Raw genomic sequence first — 27,686 nt, forward strand, 5'->3', positions numbered from 1 at the left:
TTTCAGCAGTGTAATAATAATTGTAGATAGACAAATAGAACAGATGAATAATTATTATGAATATATTATGACAGATAGATGACAGAACAAATGAGGCAAAATCTTCACAACTGGTGAATCTGGGTCTAAGATATAAGGCTATTCATTGTATTTTTCTTGCAACTTTCCTATAGGTTTGATATTTATAAAATTAAAAATTGGGGGGAAAATTATTTTTAATGATTTGTTTGCTGTGAAATCAATTATGCTCTTCAAATTTGTTAAAAGCACAAATTGACAATCACCTAACTTGCAATCAGATTTATTGCCCATAATTAGAGTCATTCATTTTCTCACTTCCTAGGAGGTAGTGCATAAAAAAACAACACTCAGACCAAGACTTATCCAGTGACTGCTAAATATACTAGTTACTCTTCTACTTTCAGGCACCAGTTCTAAATCTGAGAGTATTCGAGAGGGTTGGGATATTAAAATACTTCAGTACATCTTTGTCAACACATTTTTAATTAAATGTGTATCTTATCATGTGCTTTCAATACATTTTCATCAAAACCTTGGAACTTATTCAGTTTGTGGAAAATGCTTACCATGTAATTGAAAGTCAGTCCTTACTGTCAAACCAATCATTCAAATCAGATGTATTTTCCTTAAGGGACAGGCTGATTTTTTTTTCAATACAAATGATGTGTAAATAGTACATTTCCCTATGACAACCTCCTCACTTTTGAATTGTACCACGGAGAGGGAAAGAATGGGAGAGAGGGGTGGCGGAAGAGAGGAAGAACTGAAAAAAGAAAAGATGACTGATACAAAAAAAGAAAAGTAAAAGAAGGTAGCACTGACTTATCCTTTTAGAAAGAAAGACAAGCGGACTGAGCACTGTCGCGAGTCGGCAGCCTGGATGAATAAGGTACTTCTAGAAACTTTCTCACGGATGCCACTGATTCTCTGGGTGTTTTTTACCAATGTCCTCTTTGTTCTGCTGTCAAATGACTCTCAGGGAATGGCAAAGGCAGGATTATTCAAAGGAAAAAAATTTTTTTTAGCCCGGCTGGGCATGGCTCAGCCGTTGGGCGTCAACCTAGGATCCAGGCGATCGGGGTTCGATTCCCCATCAGGGCACGTGCCTGGGTTGTGGGCTCCATCAATGACTCTCTCATCATGGATGTTTCTCTCTCTCTCTCTCTCTCTCTCTCTCTCTCTCTCTCTCCCCTTTCCTCTCTCTGATCTTTACTGATGTCAGAGAGAAGAAAGGAGACAGAGAGAGAGAGAAACATCCATGATGAGAGAGTCATTGATCGGCTGCCTCCTGCACACCTCCGACTGGGGATCGAGCCCGCAACCCTGGCATGTGCCCTGACCAGGAATCGAACCCCGATCACCTGGATCCTAGGTCGACACTCAACCACTGAGCCACGCCCGGCCAGGCCAAAGAAAAAATATTTTGAGTGGCTAGAATCCATAGGTGTTTATACCCTGAGACAATGCACCTTGTTTAAGACGACTCAAGATGGTAAGAGGAGTGCTTTTTTAAATGGAAGAAGGAATTGTCAAAGAACATTGCTTTCACCACAGACGTGTTTCTCAAGCCAACTGTTTAATGAAAGTGTACGTACTGATGTTGAGGGTTTGGAAACTTGTGCCTCTAAAATCATGGTTCTCAAAATTTTTGCTCTCAAGATGATGCCTTTACACTTAAAAATTACTGAGGTCCCCAAAGAGCTTTTGTTTTATGTAGCAATATATCTCTAGCAATATTTGCCATGCTAGATAGTAAAACTAGGAATTTTTTTAAATATTTATTCACATTAAAACAACAGATCTATTACATACACATGACATATTTTTATGAAAAATAAGCATATTTTCCAAAACCAAAAAAAAAAAAGTGAGCAAAGTGAGTCTTCTTTTTAACCTTCCTGCAAATCTCATTACTGTCTGGTTTCATATAGGACAGCTGAATTATCCTGTTTCCACATTAAATGTTCTGCTATGATGTTTTAAAGAATAGAAACAGAATTTAGCCTCACAAAAACAGGCAGTTGAAAAAGGGAGGAGCACTTTAATAGCCTTTACTGATAAATGTGGATATACTTTTTGATACTACACCAAAACTCATAAAGTGGTAGTTTCTTAAAGGTCAGCAGCAATGCGGAAACTGAAATCACGTCACTGAACTTTTGGTATTCGGTTTCATTCAAATCCATGGGTCCCTCTGACACTCAGAGTGGATCTTTTGCCCTCACATAGTTTTGTAACATCAGGTATTAGTCATTCAGGATGTATGGGTTACTGAATGATGGATGCAAACCTCCCAATGTTAACACATTTCATTCTATGATATTTTACAAATCACATTGATTAATACCATCTCCAATCACATCAGAAAAGTTGTTAAGTATTGGGAAGCTGGCAAGCATGCAATGGCAGATTCAAGTTTCCTGAATGTCTGTTTTTTACTTGAAATCTCTAATTTTATCATTGGCAACAAATACTGTCCGTTGTTTCCCTTGAAGTGACAGACTCACCTATTTCACTTATGAGAAAATGTCTGCTATATACTCAGGTCTAAATAACCACAGTTTGTCAGTCATTCTTCAGAATAAAAATTGTGTTTCCTGAACAAGCTGCTAGTTCAGCTTGCAACTCACCCGACTGTACCAGCACTTTCCCTCGAGACAGCCATGAAATATCAGTCTGCAGAAGTGCTTTCTGCAACTTCCCATTTCATCACACAGAAGATTTTAAAATATATATTTAAAAGTCAGGATGTAATACAATTAATAGTTTTGATTGCTTTGTCAAGGGCATTCTTAGGCGATTTTTTTTTTTTTTAACTGTATGTGGTGGTGGAGAAGACAACTCCTAACACAGCTTGGTGCCACTGCCACTGTGTTCTTGTGCCTGGCACGCGGGAATGCAGCGCAGACTTCAATGAGGCTACACGGTAAGCCCTTCATGACGCCCAGGGCTGCCCCCGCTCTGCCCCACCCGTGCTCCCTCCTACAGCCTCGCCGTCTCGCCTTCTCCTTCATGACTCTGCCTGTTCCCCCCGCGTACAGGAAGCTGCTGGACAAGGAGGGCACGGGCTGTCTTGGTTAAGCCTCAGGGAAACGGAGTTATTCCGTGTATTAATAAATACGACTCACTTCCTTTTCTGAAATGTACTTCCCATTTTATTTCCTATAAAATCATAAACGTTTGACATGTTACAAAGGCACAGTCCCCGATTTAATAGACCCATCTCGTGGATCCCAGTTTTGATCATCCAGCCCTTCCCACCACCTCCCACATTTACCAATTCAGAGTAAACTGGTGAGTCTACATCTGTAATCTGAAATCAATACACTCACTAACTTACAAGTACTTGAATTCCCACACCAACCAGTAATACTAAAGAAGCCCCCACTCACCAGAACTCCCATGGTTGAACAGCATGCTCTGGTTAAGGTAAGTTCTTTGGGAAAATAGAATAATCTGTGGGTCAGGATGGGCCTCACTGAGACCCAAGGGCAGAGTTTGGCATCAGGCTGATTAGAAGACAAGAATCAGTAATCAGCCCAGCCGGGGTGGCTCAGCTGGCTGATCGGCATCCCATGCACCAGGAGGTCGCCAGTTTGATTCCCTGTCAGGGCATATGACAGGGTTACTGTCTTGATTCCCAGTAGGGGACATGCAGGAAGCAACCAGTAGATGTTTCTCTCTCTCCCCCTCCCTTCCTCTCTCTGAAAACATTTAAAAAAAAAGAATCAGTAACCAAATCCTAGATCCTCAATTCCCAAAACATAGGTACTATGGACATCCTTCTTTTACAAGTGAGGAAACTCAGGCTTAGAAAGGAATGTGCCTGAGGCAGCACAGCTGGGAAGGCCTAGGTCTTGTGACAGGCCATTCTAGACCAGGGGAGTGACAAATTTATCCTATAAAGAACCAGATGTTTTAAGCTATGCAGGCCATTCAGTCTCTGTTGCAACTATTCAACTCTGTTGAAGTAGCAGGAAAGCTGCCATAGACAGTATGTAAATAAATTATCGTGGCTATGCTCCAATAAAACTATTTATGGACACTAAAATTTGAATGTCAGATAATTTTCACAAGTCATAAAACAGGATTCTTCTTTTGTTTTGGTTTTTTCTTTTCACCATTTGAAAGTGGTTTTTACATTCTTAGCTCAGGGGCTGTACCAAAACAGGCAGTGCACCTGATCACCTGCAGGCCATAGTCTCCAGACTACCCACCAGTCCTGCAACAAGGTGTGAGGGACAAGTAGGGACCCTTGTCATAGAATGATGTCAGAAAAAAAAGGAAAAAAAAGAGTGACGTCAGAGGCAAACTTGGCCGATTACAACAGTATCTTTACCCAGAAAAGGAAAGAAAAAAAAGCTGCCACCACAACCTGGACCAACGTGGCCATTAGCTGCCTGCCCCCAGGACTCGAGGCAGCCCTGAGAGTGTCAAAGTGAACCAGTGGTCCTAACGGCCTCACTGGTTCCACCCTTGCTTCCACACTGGGCCACAGTGATCTTTTTTTTTACCCCTCACCCGAGGATTTTTTCCCCCATTGCTTTTTCAGAGAGAGTGGAAGGGAGAGACAGACAGAAAGAAATATTGACATGAGGAGACACATCAAGTGGTTGCCTCCTGCTCTAACCCTGCAACTGAGGTACAAGCCTTTGGCTGGAATCGAACCCAGGACCCTTTGGTCTGAGGGCCAATGCTCTAACCACTGAGCCAAACTGGCTAGGGCCACAGTGATGTTTTAAAATTAGGTAAAATTATGTCTTCTGTTTAAAACCCACATTCACATGCAAATCAGAAGTCCTTACCGTTTCTCTTTTAAAAAAGACGACTATCAAAAATAAATCCTTTTAGTTGGTGCACCTCTAAGGCTGTATAAGATCTACTTTCCTGCACCTCGGCCCCCAATTCCCTACCACTCTAATTCTTTACTATTCTTCCAATACATCAACGGCACACCAATCTCAGGGGATTGCACTTACTGTGCTCTGTGCTTGTAACTCTCTTGCCCACATATCTTCCTGGGTACCTCCAGCATCCCTCCTGGTCCTCATTCAAACATCCATCATCTTATCGGACAGGCCTTGCCTAACCATGGCTCATACTCTGTAAACCTCTTATTCTGCTTTATTTCTTCATGGTACTTATTTTCACCTGTGATATATTTATTAAAAGAGATGGTTCTTGAGGGCAGGGATTCTATTTTGTTCACTGCCAGATCCCCAGCACCTAAAACAGTCTCAGATACTTAGTTAGTTACTCAATAAATGTTTGTTGAAATTAATGAATAAATGACTGAGGAGACATAAAACCAATTTGCAATTGATTTCTTAAAATATATCCTGCTCATAGGTTGAAGACAATTTATGAGTTGTCTCCTATAGAAAATGAAAATGCTGCTGTATTTGCATGGGTCTTTCACATGTATAATTTATTTAAAAATATAAACTGAGTGCCTGCCCATGTGCAAGGTATCGCACTACATGTTGTGAAGCACAGAATTTCTGTTCGCAAAAAACTTCTACACTAAAAGGGAGCTAGACATACTCGCATGCAACCTCAAGAAAAGATAGAGTGAGAAGGGGTCTATGACAGGGAAAGACAAAGAGCTAAGGACGTTTAGCTTCCCATTCTCTCATTTGACCCTCTGTGTGCTATCCCCACTTAACAGGTGACGGTACAGGCCCAGAGCAGAGCAGTGAATTAACTGTCCAGGGAAGTCTCCTAACTTCGATTTCTGGATTCTTTCCACCAGAGCCTTTTCCTTTTGACATTTCTTTTGCCTCATAAAGTCAGACGGTTGCCTCGATTACATACTTCCCTTTGCCAGTAAAGAAAAAGTTGAGGAGTCCTTGCTACTCTCAAGCTAAGAAAATCATTAAATACACATAACAATTCCAAACACTCCAACAAAACCAACCGGTTCATGAATGAATGAATGAATGGATGAATTCAAACACAAATGTTTTGCTTGTTGCTTTGTCTGATACATCTGCCCAGCCAAAACGCCTGCATCCCTTTCTTAGCCATTCACGGGCTCCAGCCTTATACACATTTTATACTCCTTCAAATACACCACCAAGCCATAATGCTTAAAACAGTATGGATGGTAATGGTTGTACAACTCCATGAATATACTAAGAGCCACTGAATTGTACACTTTAAAAGGTGAGTTCGATGATATGTGAACTATATCCCAAAAAAGCTGTTACATTTTTAAAAGGAGGTTATTTCCAAATGTTTGCTATAAAAATATTAGCAATAACCTGGCCTGTGTGGCCAAGTGGTTGAGCATCAACCCAGGAACCAAGAGGTCACAGTTGGATTCCCAGCCAGGGCACATGCCTAGGTTTCGGGCTCCATCCCCAGCAGGGGGCGTGCAGGAGACAGCCAATCAATGTCTCTCTCTCATCGATGTTTCTATTTCTATCTCCTCTCCCTTCTTCTCTCTCTAAAAATCAATAAAAACATATTTAAAAATATGAGTAATATTAGTATTCTATTCAGTATTCATTGCATTATTATATGGCTACTATTATTATAAAGAGTAGTGCTGGATTTCATTCATCCTTTTGACCCAGCCATTTTTCCCCTTTAGAATTTATCCAACATTTACACACACATCAATTTGCAGAGATCTATTCAAAAAATTGTGTTGTGCACCACTGTTTGCATTTTTGAAAAACCAGAGTCAGACTAACCATTCCACAGCAGAGTAGAGCAGGAACGTGGGTGTCAAATACCAGGTTGCCACTTACTATGTGAATTTGGACATATTACTTAACCTATCTAAATTCAGTCATAAAATGGGGATAACAACAGTACTACTCTATAGGATTATTATGAGACTTAGGTGACAAAATACATGTAGAAAGTTAACAACTGACTAGCATATGTTAAGTATTCGTTAAGTAGTATCTATTAAGCCATTACTATTATTGACTGGACAGACATTTGTTAAATGAGTTGTAACCTATCCACACAATGGAATACTATACAGATTTTAAAAGAATGAGGAAGATTTATGCAAATTTATATAGAAAGAGTTCCAAGATGTTAATTGAAAAAAAGAAAATTGCTAAGCAAGATTATAGAACCATCTCAGTTATAAATTTTTTAAAATCTATATAATGTGTATATATAATTATATATGCATATATGTGTGAAAAAGTGTGTGTTTTTATGTGCACAGAAAATTTCTGGAAGAATATTCAGAAACTGGATAATGGGATTGAGAAGAAAGGGGCACTTTTACTCTTCACTTCATAATCCTGAGAACCAGACTTTTTTCCAACGAGCAAAGTTTCCTTTTTTTTTTTTTAATATATCTTTATTGATTTCAGAAAGAGGAAGGGAGAGGGAGAGAGGGATAAAAACATCAATGATGAGAGAGTCATTGACTGGCTGCCTCCTGCACACCCTGACTGGGCATGTGCCCTGACCAGGAATCAAACTGCGGTCTCCTGGATCCTAGTCGATGCTCAACCGCTGAGCCACACCTAGCTGGGCAACGTTTTCATTTTTAAAAAATTAAGAGAAAAATGTTGACAATGACTTGCTTACTAAAAGGGAGGAGAAAAGCACCTTGATCAAAGAAAAGGTATTGACAAAAGAAAATTTCCACTGAATTCTAAAATTAGCAGCAGATAGAAAAACCCTATACACTTAGTAAAAGAAACAGTCCACTGTGAAAGAACAGAATTTAACTGAGGTCTGGGCTATGTTCAATACTATCAGAGATCTATTAATTACTGGCTTCTGAAAACATCCACCTTATCGGCAAAGTAAAATCACTAAGACTGCCATCTTCAGTTTCAAGTATTGCTTTTTATTTTTAAAGTACTTAAAAACCTATTGGATTTATGTAATTCTGGCCTACAAGGCAACAGAAATAATATAATCGGTTTTTAAATTTCCATCACCTGGCTTTTCATTGTGATAATTTCATTTTTTAAACTTGGGCTTAAAATAACACTACAAGAAATTTTAACATCTTTATATCTCTTCACATTCTCACCACAACACAAAGCAATACAAATTAAAGATCAACGTTCCAACTGTTGGAAATAATTTCTAAAAAAACAGGTTAAAATTACAGCAAGACCCTGCATGCTACAGAGATTTAATACTCAAAAGAAAACACCACTGCTAAGACTGACTAAGGGGACAGAATTTCAGGGACAAAAAAGACCAAAAAATAAAAAGGACAACTACTTGACATCTCACCCTCTTTCTCAAAGTTCCGACTAGCAGAGAGTATCTTTTTATGATGCAGGCAGCAATGCTTAGTAACTTTAAAAGATGACTATATATGTTCAAATACCAAAAGAACACTAATCTCCTTGGCAGTGTTGAAATGATCCTCAAATGTTACTAGAAAGCAAACTGCCTGAAAAATCTTTAGTTTGCCTTATCAATCAGATATAACATTAACAGCATCTTCATTCTAAGATTAGTTACCAGAATTGTTCATTAGGGGAAGTCGTGAATGTCTTCACCAAAGATCTTTAACAGAAGGGGCAGTCCTTTTAATGAGATGCTTTTGGTTGTACAGGAAGAAAAATGGTCCATGACCTCTCTCCCACCCATGCTCAGGAGACCCCTCTTCTAGTGCCTTCTCCTCACAATACCCCAAATGGGAAGCAGACCCTACACAGAAAAGAACTGGATTCCCAGCTCACTACATGTGGGCCAAGGCAGTCAAGCAAGAGGGACCTCAATGTCTGCGGGTCCTAACACCACTTCAGTCAGTAAATGATACCTCACACACTATCCCAGCACTTGCAGATGAGTCATCATTAGTAACATCCACATTTTTACCTAAATCAAATCACTTCTCACCATCTTCACTGCTACTCCCCCGTATCAAGTCCTGCATTCTCTCACCTGCCAGGTCTTGCCCCCTCAGTGCATTATCTACCCAGGGGTCACTGGTGTTTTTAAAACACATCAGATCCTATCTTCCTTCTGCTTTAAAACCTTCCAAAGGCTTAGCTGTCACACTTGGGGGGGGAATCCAAACTCCTTCCCAGGGCTTGTAGGCCCTGCCTGATAGGTCCCTGTCTCCTTCAAATCTCACCTACCCCTCTCCTGACCTTGAACTAAATGCTAGCCCACATGGGCCCTGCTTTTCTGTTCTGTAGAGAAGCCGAGCTTACTGCCATCTCAGAGCCTGTGCATTTGCTGTTCCCTCTGTCTAGAACATCCTTCCCTTCTTCTTCCAAGGCCGGTCTTTCTCAGCATCCTACTCTCAACTCATGTCACCTCCTCACACCCTATCATTCTAGACTCATTTTCTTTTACTATCTGAAATTTTTTTTTTTTTAAGAAGTGTTTTTATTTATTTTTTATTTTTTTAATCCTCACCCAAGGATATTTTTCCATTGCTTTTTCAGAGAATGTGGAAGAGGGGGGAGAGAGAAACATCAATGTGAGAGAGACACATCAATTGGTTGCCTCCTGCCAGTACCCCAACCGGGGCCCAGGAGCAAGCCTGCAACCGAGGTATGTGCCCTTGGCTGGAATCGAACCCAGCACCCTTCAGTCTGTGGGCCAACGCTCTCACCACTGAACCAAACTGGCTCAGGCTAAAACAAATCAATTTAAAAGATCATATCCATCCATACACACAAAAATGTTTAATTATTGATTTGAAAAACCTCTCAAGATTTCTTCCAAATTCCAGATTGTGTGCCATTACAAAATTTCAGAGGTCACTAAAGAGAAATCATATTCTTATATTTATTCCTTTTGCACAATAAGTACTTCATAAATAACTGTTCCTTGATTATTTTAACAGACTTTTTCTCATTCTAGCACAGGATCCCATCCTCCTCAACTAAGAGTTCAGCCACCTGAAGACCACAGCCCTACCCCACACAGATCTTCAATCTCTGCAAGAGAAGATATATTCCTGGAAGGTTATATTCTGAAATGTAATATAAACAGTAGATATTTATTGTGCCGGAATAATCATTTTTTCCTAGAAGATGCTATCATAATAAATAGTATAAGAGAATTTAGCTGCCTTCTAGGGCTCTTCAACTCATCTAGTTTAGGAGCTAGGACATGTTTATATGAAAAAATAATGACCATGGCAGGGAGGATATTATAGATGCCAAATAAGTAGCACAAGTAAGCAATCCCTCAAGAAATTCAGGAGGAAAATCACATTTACTAGGGTAATCAGAAAAGGCTTCAAAAGAGAAATAGAATCTGAGTTGGGCTTGATGTATGAATCAGTTTCAATAGGCAAGGGAATGCACAGGAAGAGGTGGTTTGGGAACAAGGGAGCAGGCTGGTCTGGACAAATGGAGCCTGCAGGTGGCGGAAGTGCTCCTAGCTCCTGTAAGTCTATTTAATCAGTCCCTGAGCCTGTATCCTTCCAATGCCTTCAATTAATTTTTATTCTTTCTAATATCTCCCCGAGTTTTCATTTCTTCTGCATTCTCACCACCTCAAAGCAATTCAAGCTCTCCCTCCCTCTGGGCAGATCTCCAAACTCATCTTCCCACCTCCAATCTTCCCTATCTCCAATCCACAGTGCAAAACTCACGACATTACTTTATATTCATAACCAAGTCACCCCAAGCCCATCAATGGCTAACCATTGCTTGCAAAATAAAACTATTCTCCCTCTCATTCCAGGCCTTATAACATCTGCTCTCTATTCGCCTCTCATTCCCTCACTGGATTCCCAGCAGCTAAACATAATACACAAATTTCAAGCCCATGCTCATGCCGTTTCTTTTACCTGTAAAATTCTTATTTTGTTCCCAGGTGGGACACACATGGTTGTACAGGTTGCGAACACTGTAGTTTATATAAATAATAGCCCCTGCCAGTGTTGGGCAGTGTACAACCTCTACAACCTTCCAAAGATGACTTGTTTCCATCCTCACACCATGAAGGCCTTCTCAGAACAACTCAGCTCAACTGTTGACTAGTTCTCTGATTCCTACATCACCAACCTGACACCTTTTCTTTAAAAAAAAAAAAAGTTACAGTATTTGAAACACCAACAGTGCCTTGAACACAGCAGATATTCAAAAGATGCTTCCAAATTACAACAGGCTAAGTAAAAAAAGGCAAACTGTGGCATAAAGAGCCTTGAAGGCTAAGACAGAAGATTTCATTTTATTTGGTAGATGCCACATATAATCAATGATCAGAACGATGTTTTAGAAAGACTAATTTCAGCAACCATAATCAAGTAAGGGTTGAGAGGTTATTCTCAGAGTGCCAGTTTAGGACCCTCTCTGTTGGAGGAAGCTATGGGAGGCTCCCTCTGTAATGTGCAGCCTCCTCAGTCACTCAGTCATCCTTCAGTTTATCTGTTTGGGATTACAGATATTAATTTTCACATACCTACCATCAGAGTGGAGCTTAAAACTGGGCCATTAAGCCAAGGAAAGGATGCTTTTGCCTGAAATATCTGCGTATCTAGGAAACAGTTCTGACTTGAATAATTATATACATACATAAAATACACATACACAAATTAAGCATTACTCTCTTCTCCTTCACTTCTTCTGCAGTCTTCCTCTTTTCCATGTCTCTCCCCTTTTCCGTTGGTCTCTCCCCCTCTTCCTCTCTCTCATTATTATTCTTGTCTCCTATTTCTTTCCAAATGCTTTACATTAAGGACCTCCAGACTGCCCTCCCCTTTGCCCCAAACTCCCCCATCCCCCCAAAATTATTATTCAGCCTATGTGACTATTTTGCTTATATAATGATTCAGCCAACTTCCCTAAATATTTGCACTAATAACTCAATTCTCCTGCTTCCTTTGCTAATTAAACCTTCACCAACCTTAGAATTCCACAATTACTAGTGAATCATTTCAAGGCCAATCATTTTTCTATGGCCCTCTAAAAGAATCAAGGGCACTTACGTATTTAGGTATCTAAATTAATTTCATTGTACTGTTATAGTACCAAGTAAGTAATTCTTATTGGTAAATTGAAACTCAGAACCTAATACATTAAACAAAATTAGCTTTCTAATGAATTTCCTTCCAAAGCAAGTATCTTGGATTTCATGCCAAGATGGCATATCAGTAATGGACTCCATGGTACTAGACAATTTTATTTACTTCTTAGATTTATTTTAAAAATCTTTACTCTCCAAAGGAAGAATATTGTGTGGAAGACACCCACTGTAACATCAAAGCAGATAAATAACACCATTAGAAACATGCACATGCCTACCAGGAAAAGATTAACTGGTGCAACCTAATTTTAATAATGAATGAAGGGGATTCTTAAAACAAGTATTAAAGATAAATAACAAGTGTCAAAGGTAAAACAAAATATGTAATTTTGTATTTGTGCCCAAACAGGCAGTCTCCTGTGAAAGTCCGACTCTACTTAGATAAGAATGATCTAAGGAAAGACTTAAATCTTTCCCTTTCAGCCTAGTAAAGTGAAAAAGAAATTACTCAAATACTGTTTCTGGATTTAGGGCAGTTTAGAGTTTCCTCCTCTCCCAAGGCAATGTGTTTTTTTTCCCCTCCCCATGCTAAAGATCCCCCTGAATGTCACAGTGTGAATCTTTGGTACCAAAAGGCCGGCAGGCGCTTTGTTCACTTCATACTTTGTAAGAAAGAAGGAGAGAAAAGAGCGCAGACACCCATTATTTAGGGTCTATCGCTAAGTTAATCGCCTTCATAGTATAAAAATTCCATTCCAGTACATATTATGCAGAGCATATAGAATGTGTGGGCAGCGTAGCGCAGGCCACATTCACGATAACGAGAATTCATCTTTTCAAGCACCAGCAAAAATTGGCAAATAAATTCAACTGCTGTTAGCTGAATTTTAGATTGTTGAATACTACCAGTGGAAGTTTAAGGAACCCTAATTAACCGGCTGCTAACTGCTCAAAAGTAGACCACACGGGGAGGCTTGTCTGCCCCCGCGCCCGCCCCCGCGCCCGCCCTGCCCGCAGTTCGCCCGAGCGAGGGGCGCCCGGCGCGCGGCCCGGGACGCAGGCTGGGCGCCGAGGGCCACCCCGGACGCGGACAGGACAGAGACGCGACCGCGGACGGGACGGACAGACGGGACGGGACGGACGGGCGAGGCGGCAGCGCGTCCTACCCGGAGGGCTCCCTCCCGGGGCCGGCGGGGTACCTGCTCCGGGCCTCCAGGCTGCGGTTGTCGGCCGCGGCGGCGCGCCAGTCGGGCAGCGTGCTGGCGCACAGCACCACCATGGACACGATCACGAAGGCCACGGACACGCCGGCCAGCACCTGCGCGGCGGGCGACGACGCGGGCTCCTCGAAGGTGCGCCGCATGCGCTCCAGCCAGCGCCCCGGGGGGGCGGCCGCGCGCCGCTCGCCGCGCGGGCCGGGCTCGGGCTCGGGCTGGGGCTCGCCGGGCGCGCGGGGGTGCGAGTCGGCCAGGCGGTCGTCCAGGCGGCGCTGGCAGCAGAACTCGAGGTGCGCGCCCTCCAGGCCCCAGTAGAGCATCTCGTGGTAGAAGGAGAGCTCGCACATCCGCGGCGCGAAGCGCAGCTTGCCGTGGCCGCGCGCGTACAGCAGGATGAAGCCGAAGGCCTCCGAGTGCCGGTCGAAGAAGTACTCGTTGCGCTCGCGGTCGTAGTCGTCGCACACCTCGAGCACGTCGCGCTCCGAGCGGCAGGCGTGCAGCCGGCTCACGCGGCGCAGCGGGAAGTCCTTCAGCCGCTCCCGCGACAGCGAGTACCGGGCGCCGCCCACGTTCAGCACCACCCGGGCCGCGCCGCGCGCCAAGGTCATGCTGCCGCCCGGGCGCGCCGTCGGGGCCGCGGGCGGGCTCCCCTCAGCCGGCCGCCGCCCGGCGTCGCTCCGGCACCCTCCCTCCGCGGCCGCGCCCGCCGGGCCCGGGCCCTCGGGCCGAGCCGGGGCTGCCGCGGGCCGGCGTCCTCCTCGCGGCGGCGCGGGCGGGACGGGCGGCGGCGTGGCTCCGGGCCCCCGCTCCCGCCGGCCGGGTGTGCAGCCGCCGCCGCCGTCCAGAGGCGAGGAGCGCAGCGAGCGGCCGGGAGGCGGCGAGGAGCGGGCTCGGGGCGGGGCCTCCCGCGCGCCCCCCCGCCCGCCGAGCGCGCCGCCCGCCGCGCCCGCACCTCCGGGCCTCGGGCGGGGATTCCCCGGCGCCCCGCCCCGGCCCCGGGCGCCCCCCGGGACGCGCCCTCGCGCTCCGCTCCCGCGGCGGCCGGGAGGGGGCGGGAGGCGGGGAGCGCGGCGCCCGGGGGAGTGGGGCGCCAGGCCACTGGGGCGCCTCAATAGCCCCAAAGGGGCGGCAGCGTGCTGGGGGTGGGGACCGGGGTGCGGGACGTGAGGGGCAGACGCGGCGGCGGTCGGGAGCCTTTCCCAGAAACTCCGGAGCCGCGCGGACCCGCAGGGGGGACGCCCCGCGGCTGCCTCCGTGCCGGCCGCGCCCCTCCTCTCCCGGCGCGGAGACCGCGCCCGGGCCCGGCTCGGGGCCCCGCGGAGGAGCCCCCGGCCGGGTGGGGCCCCGCGCCGCCTGCGGGACGGCCCGCTCGCCCGCACCCTTCCAGAGTCCCGACCGCCCCGCGCCCCCCGCGGCGCCGGCCTGCGGCGCGGGAAGCGCCCCGAGGCTCCGCAGCGAACGGCCCGGGCCCTGCTGGCCGCTGCCCGGGCGGCGAGCGGGCCCCGCGGGGCAGGGGCTGCGCTAAACTGCCCCCGGCGGCGCCACGACCTCCGACACCGCGGCCGGGCGGCCGGAGGCGAAACGGCGGGTCCCGGGCCCGCGGGGTCCCGTGCGACGCCCGCCGCGGGGAGAGCCGCGGGCGGGGCGGGGGGGCCCGGGCCCCCGGCAGCCGGCCGGGCCCTGGGGGGCTGCTCCTCCGCCCTCGCTCTTCCTGGTGTTGCAGGGTTGCCTCCTGCCCACTAGAGGTCGCCAGAAAGGGCCGTGTTGCTGCAGGTCGAGTGTGGATCCCCGGCGAAAACGCAGACGCCTGAAAATCGGAGGGCTCGCTCACCAAGTAAAAAAAAATCACCGGGGGGTTTCTGTCCTTTCCTTTTTCTTTTAAAAACTGGCTGAATTGGGATGACATTGGTTAATAAAACCATACAGGTTTCAAGTGCACAACTCAACAAACACATCCGCCTGCTGCGTCCTGCACTCGCCATCAAGTCAAGTCTCTGTCCACCACCGTGCATCCCTCCCCGTCGCCCGCTTCCACGGCCCTCTGTGCCCCTTTCCCTCCGGCAGCCACCGTACTGTTTGCGTCTGGGGGCTTTTTTGGGGGGTTTTCCTCTTAATTCCTCACCTTTTTCACCCAGTCCTCCAACACTTCTCCCCTCTGAAAGCTGTCAGCCTGTTCTATGTATCTATGATTCTATTTATATTTTGTTTGATTGGGTGGTTTCTTTCTTTTTCTTTTTTTTTTCTTTTTGAGTTTATTGGCGGGTGGTTTCTTAAAAAATGAAAATCTATAAGTTGTTTACTCCTAGACTTGAAAAATTTATCTTGAAAGTATTTAATGTGATTAAAAGCTCAAAAGCAGGAGTTGTTTATTTGCTAAGTAGCTACCAAATCCTGAAGGAAGTGAGCTTCAGGATAGAATCGAAGGAGGTGATGGTCGTGAACTGGCCGACAGAAAGAGCATTCCAAGGTGAAAACTCTCAGATGTGAAGGATTAACGTCTAAGGAAAGTGAATGAGCGCATTTACTTGGCTGAAAGGATGGGGATCTCAACTGCAGAATTTAGATTTCATCCTGTAAGCAATGGGATCCCAGAAGGTTTTAATAATAGAAATGGCTTGATGAAAGCTTTCTTTCAGAAAGCCGCCTTTGCCTTTTGGGTTATTCTAAGAAGTCCATTTCTGCAACCCAGGAATGAGAACCTCACCCCCAAGTCTTTGTAGATGAGAAAGGAAACAGGCCAAAGGCTCAGCAGAGCTTGGAAGTTAATTTGTTATAGGATATGAGAATGGAGAAAAGTTTGCAGATGTGAATTGAGAGAAGAGCCTGGCTCCACAAGAGCCAATTCCTCAGAGAGTTGTTAAAAATACTTTCTAGAAGCATCACAAGCCACAGAACACAGACCAACTATTTTGTTGATTATTTGCTCCAATATTACTGTATTTATTTCCTGTGTTCTCTATCTAAAATCCCTTTGAAGTCTGTTGATTGAACCAGTTAAAGAAATATCACCTTTTAAATTAAATTTGAGTTCAGAAAACAAATTAATATGATGGCAATACAATTTGTGCCTCCTAGGTATATTTTCATAAAATTTCTTAGAGATGGGTTTAAATCATTTCATTTGTTTCAAGAGTAATACTCCTATTTGATTCATCAACTATTGCTATAGTAGCAATACCCAAACCATTTTCTTAAACAAAGAAAACAGTAAGATGCAGAAACAATTGGCTTGTCTGGTTTACAAAGCATTCTTAAAAGCAAGTCTACCCTTTTGTACTTTGAAAAGAAGACTGTGTTAACAATTATGACATCTAAATTCTTTTCTGGGTTCTGGATGATATTTATTCATATATAAATCTTTAGAATGCATTAAAATTTAAAGGCATCAGGCAGAATTTTAGAATTTGAAAGAACCAAGAGATTTTGTCATCTCAATTTATCAACCCATTAGGGAAGAGGGAGGAGGCTTCAGAGATAGGGCTGTAACTTGCCTGAGGTTCCCCAGTCAGCAGCAGCATGGTAAAGACAAGCTGGAACCAGGTTTTCTAGTTCCAAGCTCTAGTGACTCCATCTCCAGGGCCTGCATTGCTGCCACAACCTTCTATCTGATCTCTCTGCCCTCCAGTTCTTTCCTCCCTCTGTGAATCCTGTATTATGCCACCAGAGAGCCCTTCCTTCTGTCCATTTTAATCAAGTCATTCCCTAGTTCGAGAACCAAAGAAGTCTATAGATCTACAGAATTACAATATTACAACATTATTGTCTGTACAATAAAGTCCAAACTGGTTATTAGGGCCCTCCTTAGATTGAAATCCTGGCTGCACAACTTACTTGCTAAGTGACCTGGATCGAAGTCCTTAACCTCCTTAAGCCTCTGTTTTCTCCTCCATATAACAGACATAACGCTAGCTGTGAGATGATGTGAGGCTGGGCTATAGCTCAGTGCCTGACACAGGAAAAAATCTCACTTCATGTAGCTTCCACAAGCCCAAATAGGCCATGCTCATTCCCATTACTGTGTTCTAAATAAATACAGATTGAACAAGTGAATTGATTCATCTAGAAATGTGACCAACTGCAGAGAAGTAACCTGAAACGTCAAAAATTCAGTGTAAAGCGGTGACCCTTATACTGCTGATCTCTGAATTAAACAGATTCCTCCATCACTTTGCTTTGCACAACTAGATGTGGTCAGAAACTCTGAACACCCTGCCCGGAAGCTTTATAGATTTAAATACCCTGTGGGCACTGCTGCTCATTGCAGCTTACTTACCAACTCTGCTTTAGAAAACCCTCACTCTGCTGTTAATTCATATTTCCAAGTCTTCGCGTTTACACCAGTGTATTTTTCAGCATCTGCAGAACCAGTGGATGCTTTAAAAAGTTGGCTTTTTAAATGGAAACGTAGCCTTCACACATCTCTATTTTCATGTAAATGAAACTGTTGACATCACCCACAATTACCCCTGTAGAAGGTAAACTTGTAACTTTCAATAAACTGCCCTTAGAACCACCCCATCACATGGACCCCATTCTTTTTATATATATATAAATATATCTTTATTGATTTCGGAGAGAGGAAAGGAGAGGGAAAGAGAGAGAGAGACATCAATGATGAGAGAGTCATTGATCAGCTGCTTCCTGCATGCCCCAACTGGGGATGGAGCCCACAACCCAGGCATGTGCCCTGACTGGAAATCAAACCTCGATCTCCTGGATCCTAGGTCAATGCTCAACCGCTGAGCCACACCTGGCCAAGCTGCACCCCATTCTTAAAAGTGAGAAACCACCAAAGGGTCATGGCACCCCATCCCACTCCAGGACACTTTATGCTCCTACTCAAGCAAAAGGAGCACTGTCTTCTTTACATTTCCAGCTTTGAGAGGGTCACTGTGTACTCCTTATAGGGGAGGCAAAATCTTACTTCTACCCTCTTAGGGTTTTCTACTGGGCCTAACAATTAGGTTGAAATAAAACAAAGTGGCAGAAGAAAAGCAAAAATATTTATTTAATATAAGTTTTATGTGACATGGGAGCCCTCCTAAGGAAATGAAGACCCAAAGAACTGACAAAACCTAAATGTTTTTATACTAAGTTGGTGAAAGAGAGGCAATTGTAGAAAAGTATGATAGATGGGGAGGCTAAAGGAAGATAAATATTTTAACAAGGTGTGTTTGTATGGTTTGCTCTCTGCTTCAACTTCCCGGCCTTGATGATGAGAATGCCACTTCCTCCTGGCATAGGGAGGGCATCCTCCATATGAGGGTTTTACCTCCTGCTTTCAGGAAGAAAAAGGGAAGGACCAGAACACCTTTCTGGTACCTGATGGAATTTTTGTAAGTGATTGTAGCTCAAATAATTCCTCCTGCCAAATTGGCATGTTTTGGGGTGGCATCTTCTGCTGCCCTTCATCACTCATTAAGAGCACAAACATTTTTGGTGCCATTACAGAGTGGCCCCTCTTTGTCATCTTTACCCAAACCTCACTCCTGTGTTGCTGCTCTGTTGGATTGAGAAGGCCCTTCTTTCCACCACTGCATGTCCCTTGCTCCTTACAGTGACTAACAGCCCCTTCTATGTGTAGCATGAGCTCAGCTTTCCACAAGAGCAATCTTGTTATAACCCCCATTTTCCGGATGAGGAAATGAGGCTTCAGGAGATTAGACCTGCTCCAGGCCCCGCAGCCACCTGGTAAGTGTTGGACCCAGTAACACACCCCAAGTCCACACTGGCTCCCTCGCCTCCCATGCTGGCTCACTGCCAACTCTCCTCTCTACCCCTGGCGGGGGAGGAACGAGTCAGGTCATACCAGAGACCAGAGGAAGCAATCTGGCGAATCTCGAATGTGCGTCACCCTACAAAATACTGTAACTACACTTCAAAGAGCCACTGTCCTATCCTGAAGTATTTGAGGAGATGATATAATATCTGATACTTGCTTCAAATGAAGACATAGAAGAAACAAAATTGGCCATGAGTTGAACATTGTTGAAGCTGGGTGATGAGGGTTTATTATTCTCAGTCATCCCTCCCCTTTTTATTTACTTTAAACTGTCCATAATAAAAGGGCAAAAATTAAAATGTCAAACCTTGAGCTTCATTTAAGCCTGTTTCTGAATGCTGACAGTTACTCCTCCAGACGAGACCAAAATGCACTCTTTTACCATATCTGTAATGAGGAGTCCCTCCAGAGTTCCTCCAGAGTATAAACAGAGCAGCACATTTTTTAAAAAATCCTCACCCAACTACATTTACTGATCTTTAGAGAGAGACAAAAGAAGAGAGAAAGAAAACATCGATGTGAGAGAGAGACATCTATCAACTGCCTCCGGTATGCACCCCGACTGGGGATCGAACCCGCCACCGTTTGGTGTACAGGACAACACTCCAACCAATCAAGCCGCCCAATCAGGGCCGTCAGCACACATTTGACCATGGCTATTAAAATTTAATAGTATGCACATATTAAATAGTGATCCAGCAATTTTAACACCAGGGATTTACCCTACAGATATATATTCCACAAAGATGTACATTTAAGGATCATTGCATTGTTTTCAATAGCAAAAGTCTACAAACAACCTAAATGTCCATAATTAGGAGACTGGTTATTTAAATAATAGCATATCACGGGCTTAGTGCTATTGTTCACATAGCCTCATATAGAACCATTTCTAAGCCAATCTACATAACAAAAAAAGCCTAGGTCCTGAGCTGTGGGCTAAATTATTCCTTCATAGTAAAGATATATAAATATAAACATAAATATAGAAATGTAAGATTTCTGAAAGGATACATAAAATACAGTTATGGGTGGTTGTTTCCTCATTGGACTGGGAAGGTTGGAGTAGATACGAGGCCTATTTGTTACTGGTTATTGTAAACTTTTTTTTTACCAAATGTAAGAATTATGTTTTCAGTTTAGAAAAAAATAGTTTAAAAAAAAAAGAAAAGAAATTTGCAGCACATATCCTCCTACCAGGTTCTCTTTCTCTCTTTCCTCTGGCCCATCCCTGCTATGTCCTGCCTCCTTCTCGGCTCAGTTACATCCGGGGCTGTGCACCTGCTGCTCCCTCGGCCTGGAACACTCTGACCCAGAGCATTTTGTGGCTGACTCCTTGTCTGTCAAGTCTCAATTCAAATGTCACTTCCTCAGAGAGGCCTTCCCCGATCATTCCTCCTAGCATAATAACCTATATTTTTTTATTCCCTTGTCACTATAAAAAAAATCATCTCACTCATCCACCTGTTTCTTGTTTACCACCTCTCTCCCCACCAGACTCTGCTCACTCCATTTGAGAGCAGGGACCCTGGGTCTAGGTCACAGTGGGGTCCCCAGCTCCTGGAACAGTGCCAGGCTCCTTGGGGAAGCTCAATAACTGTTTCTTAAGGAATGAGTGACTATTGCTGTTGATTAAAATAAAGTTCTCTGGCCCTAGCCAGTTTCGCTTAGCGGTGAGAGCGTCGGCCTGAGGATGAAAGGGTCCCAGGTTCGATTCCGGCCAAGGCCACGTACCTCGGCTGCAGGCTCAATCCCCAGCCCTGGGGGGGGTGCATGTGGGAAGCAACCAATGGATGTGTCTGTCTCTCACATCGATGTTTCTCTCTCCCCCTTCTGCTCTCTCTGAAAGAGCAATAGAAAAAAATATCCTCAGGTGAGGATTTAAAAGAAACAAAGTTCTCTGTGCTGAACCGACAGTGTCACTGTATATGTATAGTGAGGCCGGAATTGACCAGCTCGGGAAATCCAGGCTCTCTCTGGAAAACCACTTCGATTTTGTTAAATGATTCGCATAGTGGCAGAGGAGACCTTGGCACTGCTTTCCCTCTGTACCTGCAGTATATGCCAGCCTCCTGGCACTTAAAGGCACTGCAGAAGCCCTGCTCACATAGCGGACCCCGTCCCTGGATCAGTGAGTACCCCTCTATTCCTTATCTAGCAGGTGCTTTAGTTAGAAGAGTTTTTAGAACCGGCTCCAGTGGTGTCTGAGTCCCATCATCCTCTCCTACTTGTCCCTGAAAGAAGGAGATACCGTGGGAACAGACCAGGAGTTGCGAGGAAAGAACTGTCCACCGTTAAATCTAACACTTCAAAATTGTTTCCATAACAGTGAATAAAACTGTCCAGAAAGGATTGGATGTGGATCCAGGAGGTTCTGTGCATCTTAGGAACTACAGGAAATATGGAAAGAAATGTAGAAGGCTGTTGTCCTGGTGGTAGATTGACATCTCAGAGACCCAACTGCCTAAGTGGGTACTCAAGCTCAAGGAGAGAAACTTCCCAGCAGAGCAAGCCTTGAGCCCAAACAGGAAGGCAGTGGGAGAGCCGAGCAGAGAGAGAGGGATTCCCCACTCTGCTCCTCGTCACGTCCAGGGCATGTTCAAACAGCCTGAGAGAGAGCTCTACTCACAAGAAAAATCAAAGACATTTTCTAAATGATGAAAGCTTCAACTCTGTTCTGTCCATTCTGCAAAGAGGACAGCTGCCTTTATCAATACAGTGAACCAAAATTAACTACTTTAGGAGTCAGCTTTCAAAAACACCTGCTGTTCTCACCCTTCTGTCCCAATAACAATCAATCTCCCTGACCCACAGTCCCACCCCCTCACCCCCTTCCTCCAGGCCCAGAGCTGTTATTTCTGCCTGAGGAAAGATTGGGGCTGGGGTTGACTGAAATGAAGCATTAGGTATTCCTGGAAATGGTCTTCTCGTTGTAGATACAACCAAAATAGCACTGGCTCCACACTTAATAATTGATACACTCTTCAACAGCAATTGCATTTTTCTCCAAGGTGTACAGGATTTAAAACAGACCATTTTTCCCCCATCCTTAACTGGAGATAAAATAATCTAATTGTGGTGTGTGTGATCCCATTACCCTTCTATGGCAAAAACCCCAGGCATTTGTCTCAGTTTTTCCTGAGACGCATGTTCTTACAGATTAGAAAAAAATAAAATAAAAAATACTCTTTCAGTAGAAAACTGAGAGGTACAGCAATTTGGAAGATTTGCAGTTTTTAAAGGTTTGAAGCAGATGCCGTTAGTTTGGTGAAAAGTCTTCTCAGGCCTGGGTCAAAGAACAGAGCCAATGGCTCAACAAAAATGCTGAAATGAGTGTCCATTGTAACTCCATGTGGCTGTGTGACCCAGAAACATAAGATCCTGTCCACAGGTAGGACCTTCCAATGCCTTCATGGAACCTTGCCCTTTGCTTCACATTTGCTAGTACTTTAGGTCTTCCAAGTAGGATTTTATTTTCCTTTCCAGAGGAAAGTAATCACAAATAAAAATCTTTGTAGAAAATAACTCTGAGAAGTTTCTGATCCTTTCACTAGCTTCTATAGTGATGGATGAAACTGCAAGAACAATTTAGAGCAAATGTCAGTGTAAATCTCCAAAGAAAGAAAATAGGCTTACCAAGTTTCCTTTGAAGATGCCAAATCATTCTCTTCTCTAGATACAGCATGTATTTAACTTAGACAGTGTCAAGGGCTTGCAGACACTCAATGACTATACCAGTGGTCTATCTCAATAGCAACAGATACTTACAGAAAGGGAGACATGGTGAATATAATTTCCATTGAATCAGCATTAGTAAAGACTTTCAGTTTATAGTTATTGTGATTTCACAATAGTAACCACCTCAAGAGTGATGTTTGTAGTCTATATAAATTAAACATTGCTGAGACTTCCCTTTACTTATAGGACCATTAAGGAAACTCCGATTTTAAAACCATCAATTTTCTCATACTGTGAAGATGTGAGATATACAAATAATAGTGCCAATTCATTTGATTTTGTCACCATGGGACCTCCTAGAAGAATGTTCACTCTGCCCTTCTAACTTTATAAATAACCAAATAGACCCGTAGGAGAGGCTGGCATTTGTTACCCCATTTCATCTCTGCCTTAGCAAGCACCTTGTTCAAAGTATTTTTTGGATGTTAAACTTTAGTGACTTATAGTGCAAAACCCAATTGGGGTCAGAGGGATTTTAAGGGATAAAATGAGAACTACTTGGAATAACTGGTCCCTATTCAGAATTTGACTGAGAAAGGATCTTGCCATCATTGAGCTTGAGTTGGTCAGTCTTCTTGGTTTAACAAATACCCTTAGAAGTGACCATTTCAGGGGCTAAAAAAAACCAAACAACTTCCTGAGAGATCCACTAGGAGGCATGTGAAGGAAAGAGCAGTGACTGTACCCAAGAAAAGTGATGGACTCCAAGCTAAGAAGATAGTGGCCTCCAGAGGCCACCTGGCATTCAGTGGTGACACTACACCAAAAGCTAGCAAGAGGTCCAGCTCCATGGAAGAGTATAGCCAAGCTTTTCAAGACCTTCAAAAATCTCCTTTGGATAGATAAGACAGAGAAAAGGGTAGGACTTCCAGGGCAGAGAAAAAGGGACACCAGGAGGGACGTTTGGAAAATTAGACACACCTGGCTTGAAGCCCAGACGGTGAGTGCTGGAGTCAGTGAGGTGGAAATTGAGGACAACCTGAGATGGCCAGAGAACCACAAGGGTGGCTACACATTCCAGGCTAATTTGAGGAGCAAATGGGGCCTCATGCGCAGGAAGGCCCTGGAAGGATCCCATCAGACCTAGCAATGCTGGTGACCCTCCTCTATCTCAGGGTGAGAGATGGAAATGAGAGCAGGAAGAATCCCATGTCTGCAATAATGACAATTGGGCAAGTCATGGTTATTTTAGGACAAGAAAGCTGCTTCATTAGCTCACCATTTCTATGCTGTTTGTAAAAAAAAATCTATAGTTTTACAGTTTCATGTGTATGTTTGTGTTTATTTTAAAAGCTTTTTATATGGAAAGTCAGTCTGTGTTTGTTAAACTGAAAGGAGAGGAATTTGGGGCCATACTTGGATTTCAGTGTGGCAGCAGCAGATATAAATTATTTAAAAACCATAAATAGCCCTAGCCGGTTTGGCTCAGTGGTTAGGGTCGGTCCACGGACTGAAGGGTCCCAGGTTTGATTCTGGCCAAGGGCATGTATCTCGGTTGCAGGCTCAATCCCCGGCCCTGGTTGGGGCACATGCAGGAGGCAACTAATCGATGAGTCTCTCGCACATCAATGTTTGTCTTTCTCCCTTCCACCCTCTGAAAAATCAATGAAAAAAATATCCTCGGGTGAGGGTAAAAACAAACAAAAAACATAAATATACCCTGGCCAGTGTGGCTCAGTTGGTTGGGTATCATCCAATGCACCAAAAAGTTGCTGTTTCGATTCCTAGTCAGGGCACATGCCCAGGGTTTCAGACTTGATCCCCAGTAGAGGGCATGCAGGAGGCAGCTGATCGATGTTTCTCTCTCTCTCTCTCTCTCTCCCTCTCCCTTCCTCTCTCTCTAAAATCAATAAAAAGATTTTAAAAAAAAGATTGGTCTTCAAACATTATGGCCAATGATGCCACACTTGCCTATGATCTTGTGAACATAAAACCACATCCACACCTCAGTGGCCACCAAACCATTCTGCAGAGCTTCCTTAACTGTGAGCTGTTGGAAGCTACCAGTTTGAGCACTACTGACTTTTTTTTTCAAGCTCTGAATAGCTGTAGGGATCTCAGCAGGGGCTGGAGGAACCAGCTCAACCGGGATACAGTGCCAAATGTGGCTAACCTAGGCTTTGAGTAAGTCACAGCAGCATATACCAGCGCGGGTGCCTTCTCCATGAGGTTATGGACAAATTGGGCCATGGTTCTAGGATGGAAAGTCTGTGGCCTTGGATGGCCAGATGAATGTCCAAAGAGCTGTTTGGTTTTTTAATCCTCACCTGAGGATATTTTTTTCCCCCATTGCTTTTCAGAAAGAGTGGAAGGGGGAAAGAGAGAAACATCGATGTGAAAGAGACACATCGATTAGTTGCCTCCCACCCTACCCTCCGCCCGGCCACCAGCTCAGGGATTGAGCCTGCAACTGAAGTACATGCCCTTGACCAAAATAGAACCCGAGACCCTTCAGTCCTTGGGCCGATGCTCTAACCACTGAGCAAAACCAGCTAGGGCAAAGAGCTGTTTCTTAATAAATAAAAATGTCAAAAATCTTTTGTGGAGTCCTAAGACTTCCTCTGCTTGTTGGGGCCACATTCTCAGTGAGCGTTCGTTACGCCCAGATATTATCACTACACCTTAAAGATTCATCCTTCCATCAGATACCATGAGCTCTCTCCTTGGTCTCATGACTCTCTAGGCAGCACATGTCTTTGCAGGAGCCAAGGGAATTACCTATTTCTCTTGTAAAAGGAGCTTAGCTTCAGGAAGTATATCTGGTCACTTGAATCCTGGCTTTACCACTAGCCTCTCTTTTGCTCCCCCAGCATCGTATTCCAGGCAGCCCCCAGAGGATCTCCACAAGCTAGGAATTTCACAGGGCACTGTTTGAAGATCACTGTTCTCTACCCACAGGAATTGGCACAACTTTACCAGCCCCTAGTCTTGATCCCTCACGCTCCAGATCCTCACATTTCTTTAGATGCCAATGGCATATGACAAGCTCCTACCGTTTGGGAAACTGAGAACCAAAACAGAGAAAGCCCTTCTGTACCTGCCTTTGCCCTGCACCCCAGTTTTCATTTCCAACCTGAAGACTTGCCAGTTTCCCAAGTGATTGGCAATCAAGAATAACCTTACTCATTAAGTGATTGTCCCTCCCACTCTCTGTTTCCTTCGCAAGACCTTAACTCTTTGCATCTGGGAAGCAGTGGCATGAAACTGCCTATGTGAAGGATTATTCGTGTGTTTGAGAAGCACCAGACGAGCTTCACCCATCTGAACTTTCCTTTCGGACAACTAGATTCCTCAAGGCTGGGCGGAGAATGGAGATGGGCTGGTCCATGACTCTGCTGACCAGGAGAGAAAGATCTGAAAGATTGAAGAGCACTCCAAAAAAATGCATCAATCCAAGAGTCAGGCTGAGAGGCAAAAACCTTACAATGAGATTACAGTGAGAGACAGGAAGATGGACGGGCTGACTTGGGAGGAGAAAAGCAGCAGAGTCTAGACTTGCTCGGTCCAATATGCCTCTGGCCACATGGAACTATTGAACACTTCAAATGTGGCCAGCCCTACTGAGATACACTGTGAGTGTAAAATATATACTGGATGTCAAAGACTTGGAACAAAAAAAGAATGTAAAATACCTCATTTATAATTTTTATATTGATTATGTCTGATCCAATCTAATTTATAATGATTCAGTTTGTATTGATTATGTTGAAAATGACAATATTTTCTATATATTTGGGTTAAGTAAACTGTATTATTAAAATTAATTTCACCTATCTTTTTATTTATTTTTATTTTAAAATATGGAATGCGTCACAGATTTGCATGTCATCTTTGCACAGGGGCCATGCTAATCTTCTCTGTATCCTTCCAATTTTAGTATATGTGCTGCCTAAGTGAGCACTCTTTTTACTTTTTTTAATGTGGCTACTAGAAAATGTTAAATTGCACGTGTGGCTCACATTATTGGGCAGTGGTGGTCTAGACTCAGCTAGGCTCTAGAGAGAAGTCCTGAGGCAAGGAAACAAAGAAGCAGGGACATGCTGGAACCTGAAGCCTTACCCTCGATAAAGAGGCAACGGTTAAGAGCAGCAGACCTCTCAGCCTTCCTCCCCTCAGAAGTAGCTCAGATGAAGTCGCTCTACCCAGTTTGCTGGGCGGAAGGTGCAAACAAGTTTGGGAGGATGCTGAAGGTGGGGGCAGATTCCCGGGGGCAGAACCCTTTACCCGCAGTGGGCCCGAAACCGGCCCCATCACCGACTGCAGCAGACTCCAGTGCCTCCCCTAGGTTACCCGATGGATGACCAGGTTCAGTTACACCTAACAGACAAAACCCTGTGACAGCTAATGAACAGAACCCTCAATTTAAATGCGGTGGGGGGGGGGGGGGGGGAGAAGGGCCTCTAGAAGAGAATTTTCAGGCACCTGCGACTCGCACACTACTGACCCCAGCAGGAAGAGAGGTACCTGGCAAAGAGCAGTTTCACTCCTCCCAAGCGCACCAAAGAGCAGTTTCTCTGGACTTGTGTGTGGTTTGCCATTAGACCTGTATGTCAAGTATTGTAATTCTCTGTTGTTTCAGAATAAACACATTTTCCTGGGGAAATATATGGCAGTCTGTTTAAGGTCAACAGCCCAAAAATAACAGTAGCATAAAACAAGACAGAACTTTACTTCTCTCCTAAGGAGAAAAAAATTTGAGGGAAATAAACTTCGGTCTTGCTTTGCTACTGGTTTTTAGACTTAGTCTATTACATGCAGCTGAACCTGATGAGAAGTGATGCGTGGATTTCTAACAGCCAACCTGGACCATGAGAAAGGAGCTAATGAGGACAGAGACGCAAGATAGAAGGAGCTAGGGTCCTGGATTACAGAGGAGCTATCGTTCATTTATTGTCTCCTGGTTCCACTTTCCAGGCAGAATAAAAGTGAAAAGGAGGGAATGAGACCTTTCCCTTCCTTTTAAGGAGACTCCTGGAAGTACCATACAACACTCCACTTGC

At 44.4% G+C, this 27,686-nt stretch overlaps 1 protein-coding gene, 1 non-coding gene and 1 pseudogene across 3 annotated transcripts in view; all 3 read right to left on the reverse strand.

The window, feature by feature from the left end:
• The window catches only part of KCNG3 (potassium voltage-gated channel modifier subfamily G member 3), a 28,139-nt gene extending 14,365 nt beyond the window's left edge, over positions 1-13,774 (reverse strand). The window contains exon 1 of one of the 2 annotated variants that reach the window (XM_087823834.1): positions 13,149-13,774. In XM_087823834.1, coding sequence (XP_087679960.1) covers positions 13,149-13,774 — 626 coding nt within the window. Of the gene's footprint in view, positions 1-13,115 lie in introns of both variants that reach the window. The other variant, XM_087823833.1, reaches the window with a different exon arrangement.
• Positions 13,775-24,565: 10,791 nt separating this feature from the next.
• LOC107539757 (ATP synthase F(0) complex subunit g, mitochondrial pseudogene) lies at positions 24,566-24,876 on the reverse strand (annotated as a pseudogene).
• Positions 24,877-26,480: 1,604 nt separating this feature from the next.
• LOC148091618 (U6 spliceosomal RNA) lies at positions 26,481-26,587 on the reverse strand. Its single transcript, XR_015715583.1, has one exon. It is a non-coding gene; the product is annotated as a U6 spliceosomal RNA (small nuclear RNA).
• Positions 26,588-27,686: the final 1,099 nt, after the last annotated feature.

Source organism: Miniopterus natalensis, chromosome 13, assembly GCF_054644295.1.
Source record: "Miniopterus natalensis isolate mMinNat1 chromosome 13, mMinNat1.hap1, whole genome shotgun sequence".
Lineage (NCBI taxonomy): Eukaryota > Metazoa > Chordata > Mammalia > Chiroptera > Miniopteridae > Miniopterus > Miniopterus natalensis.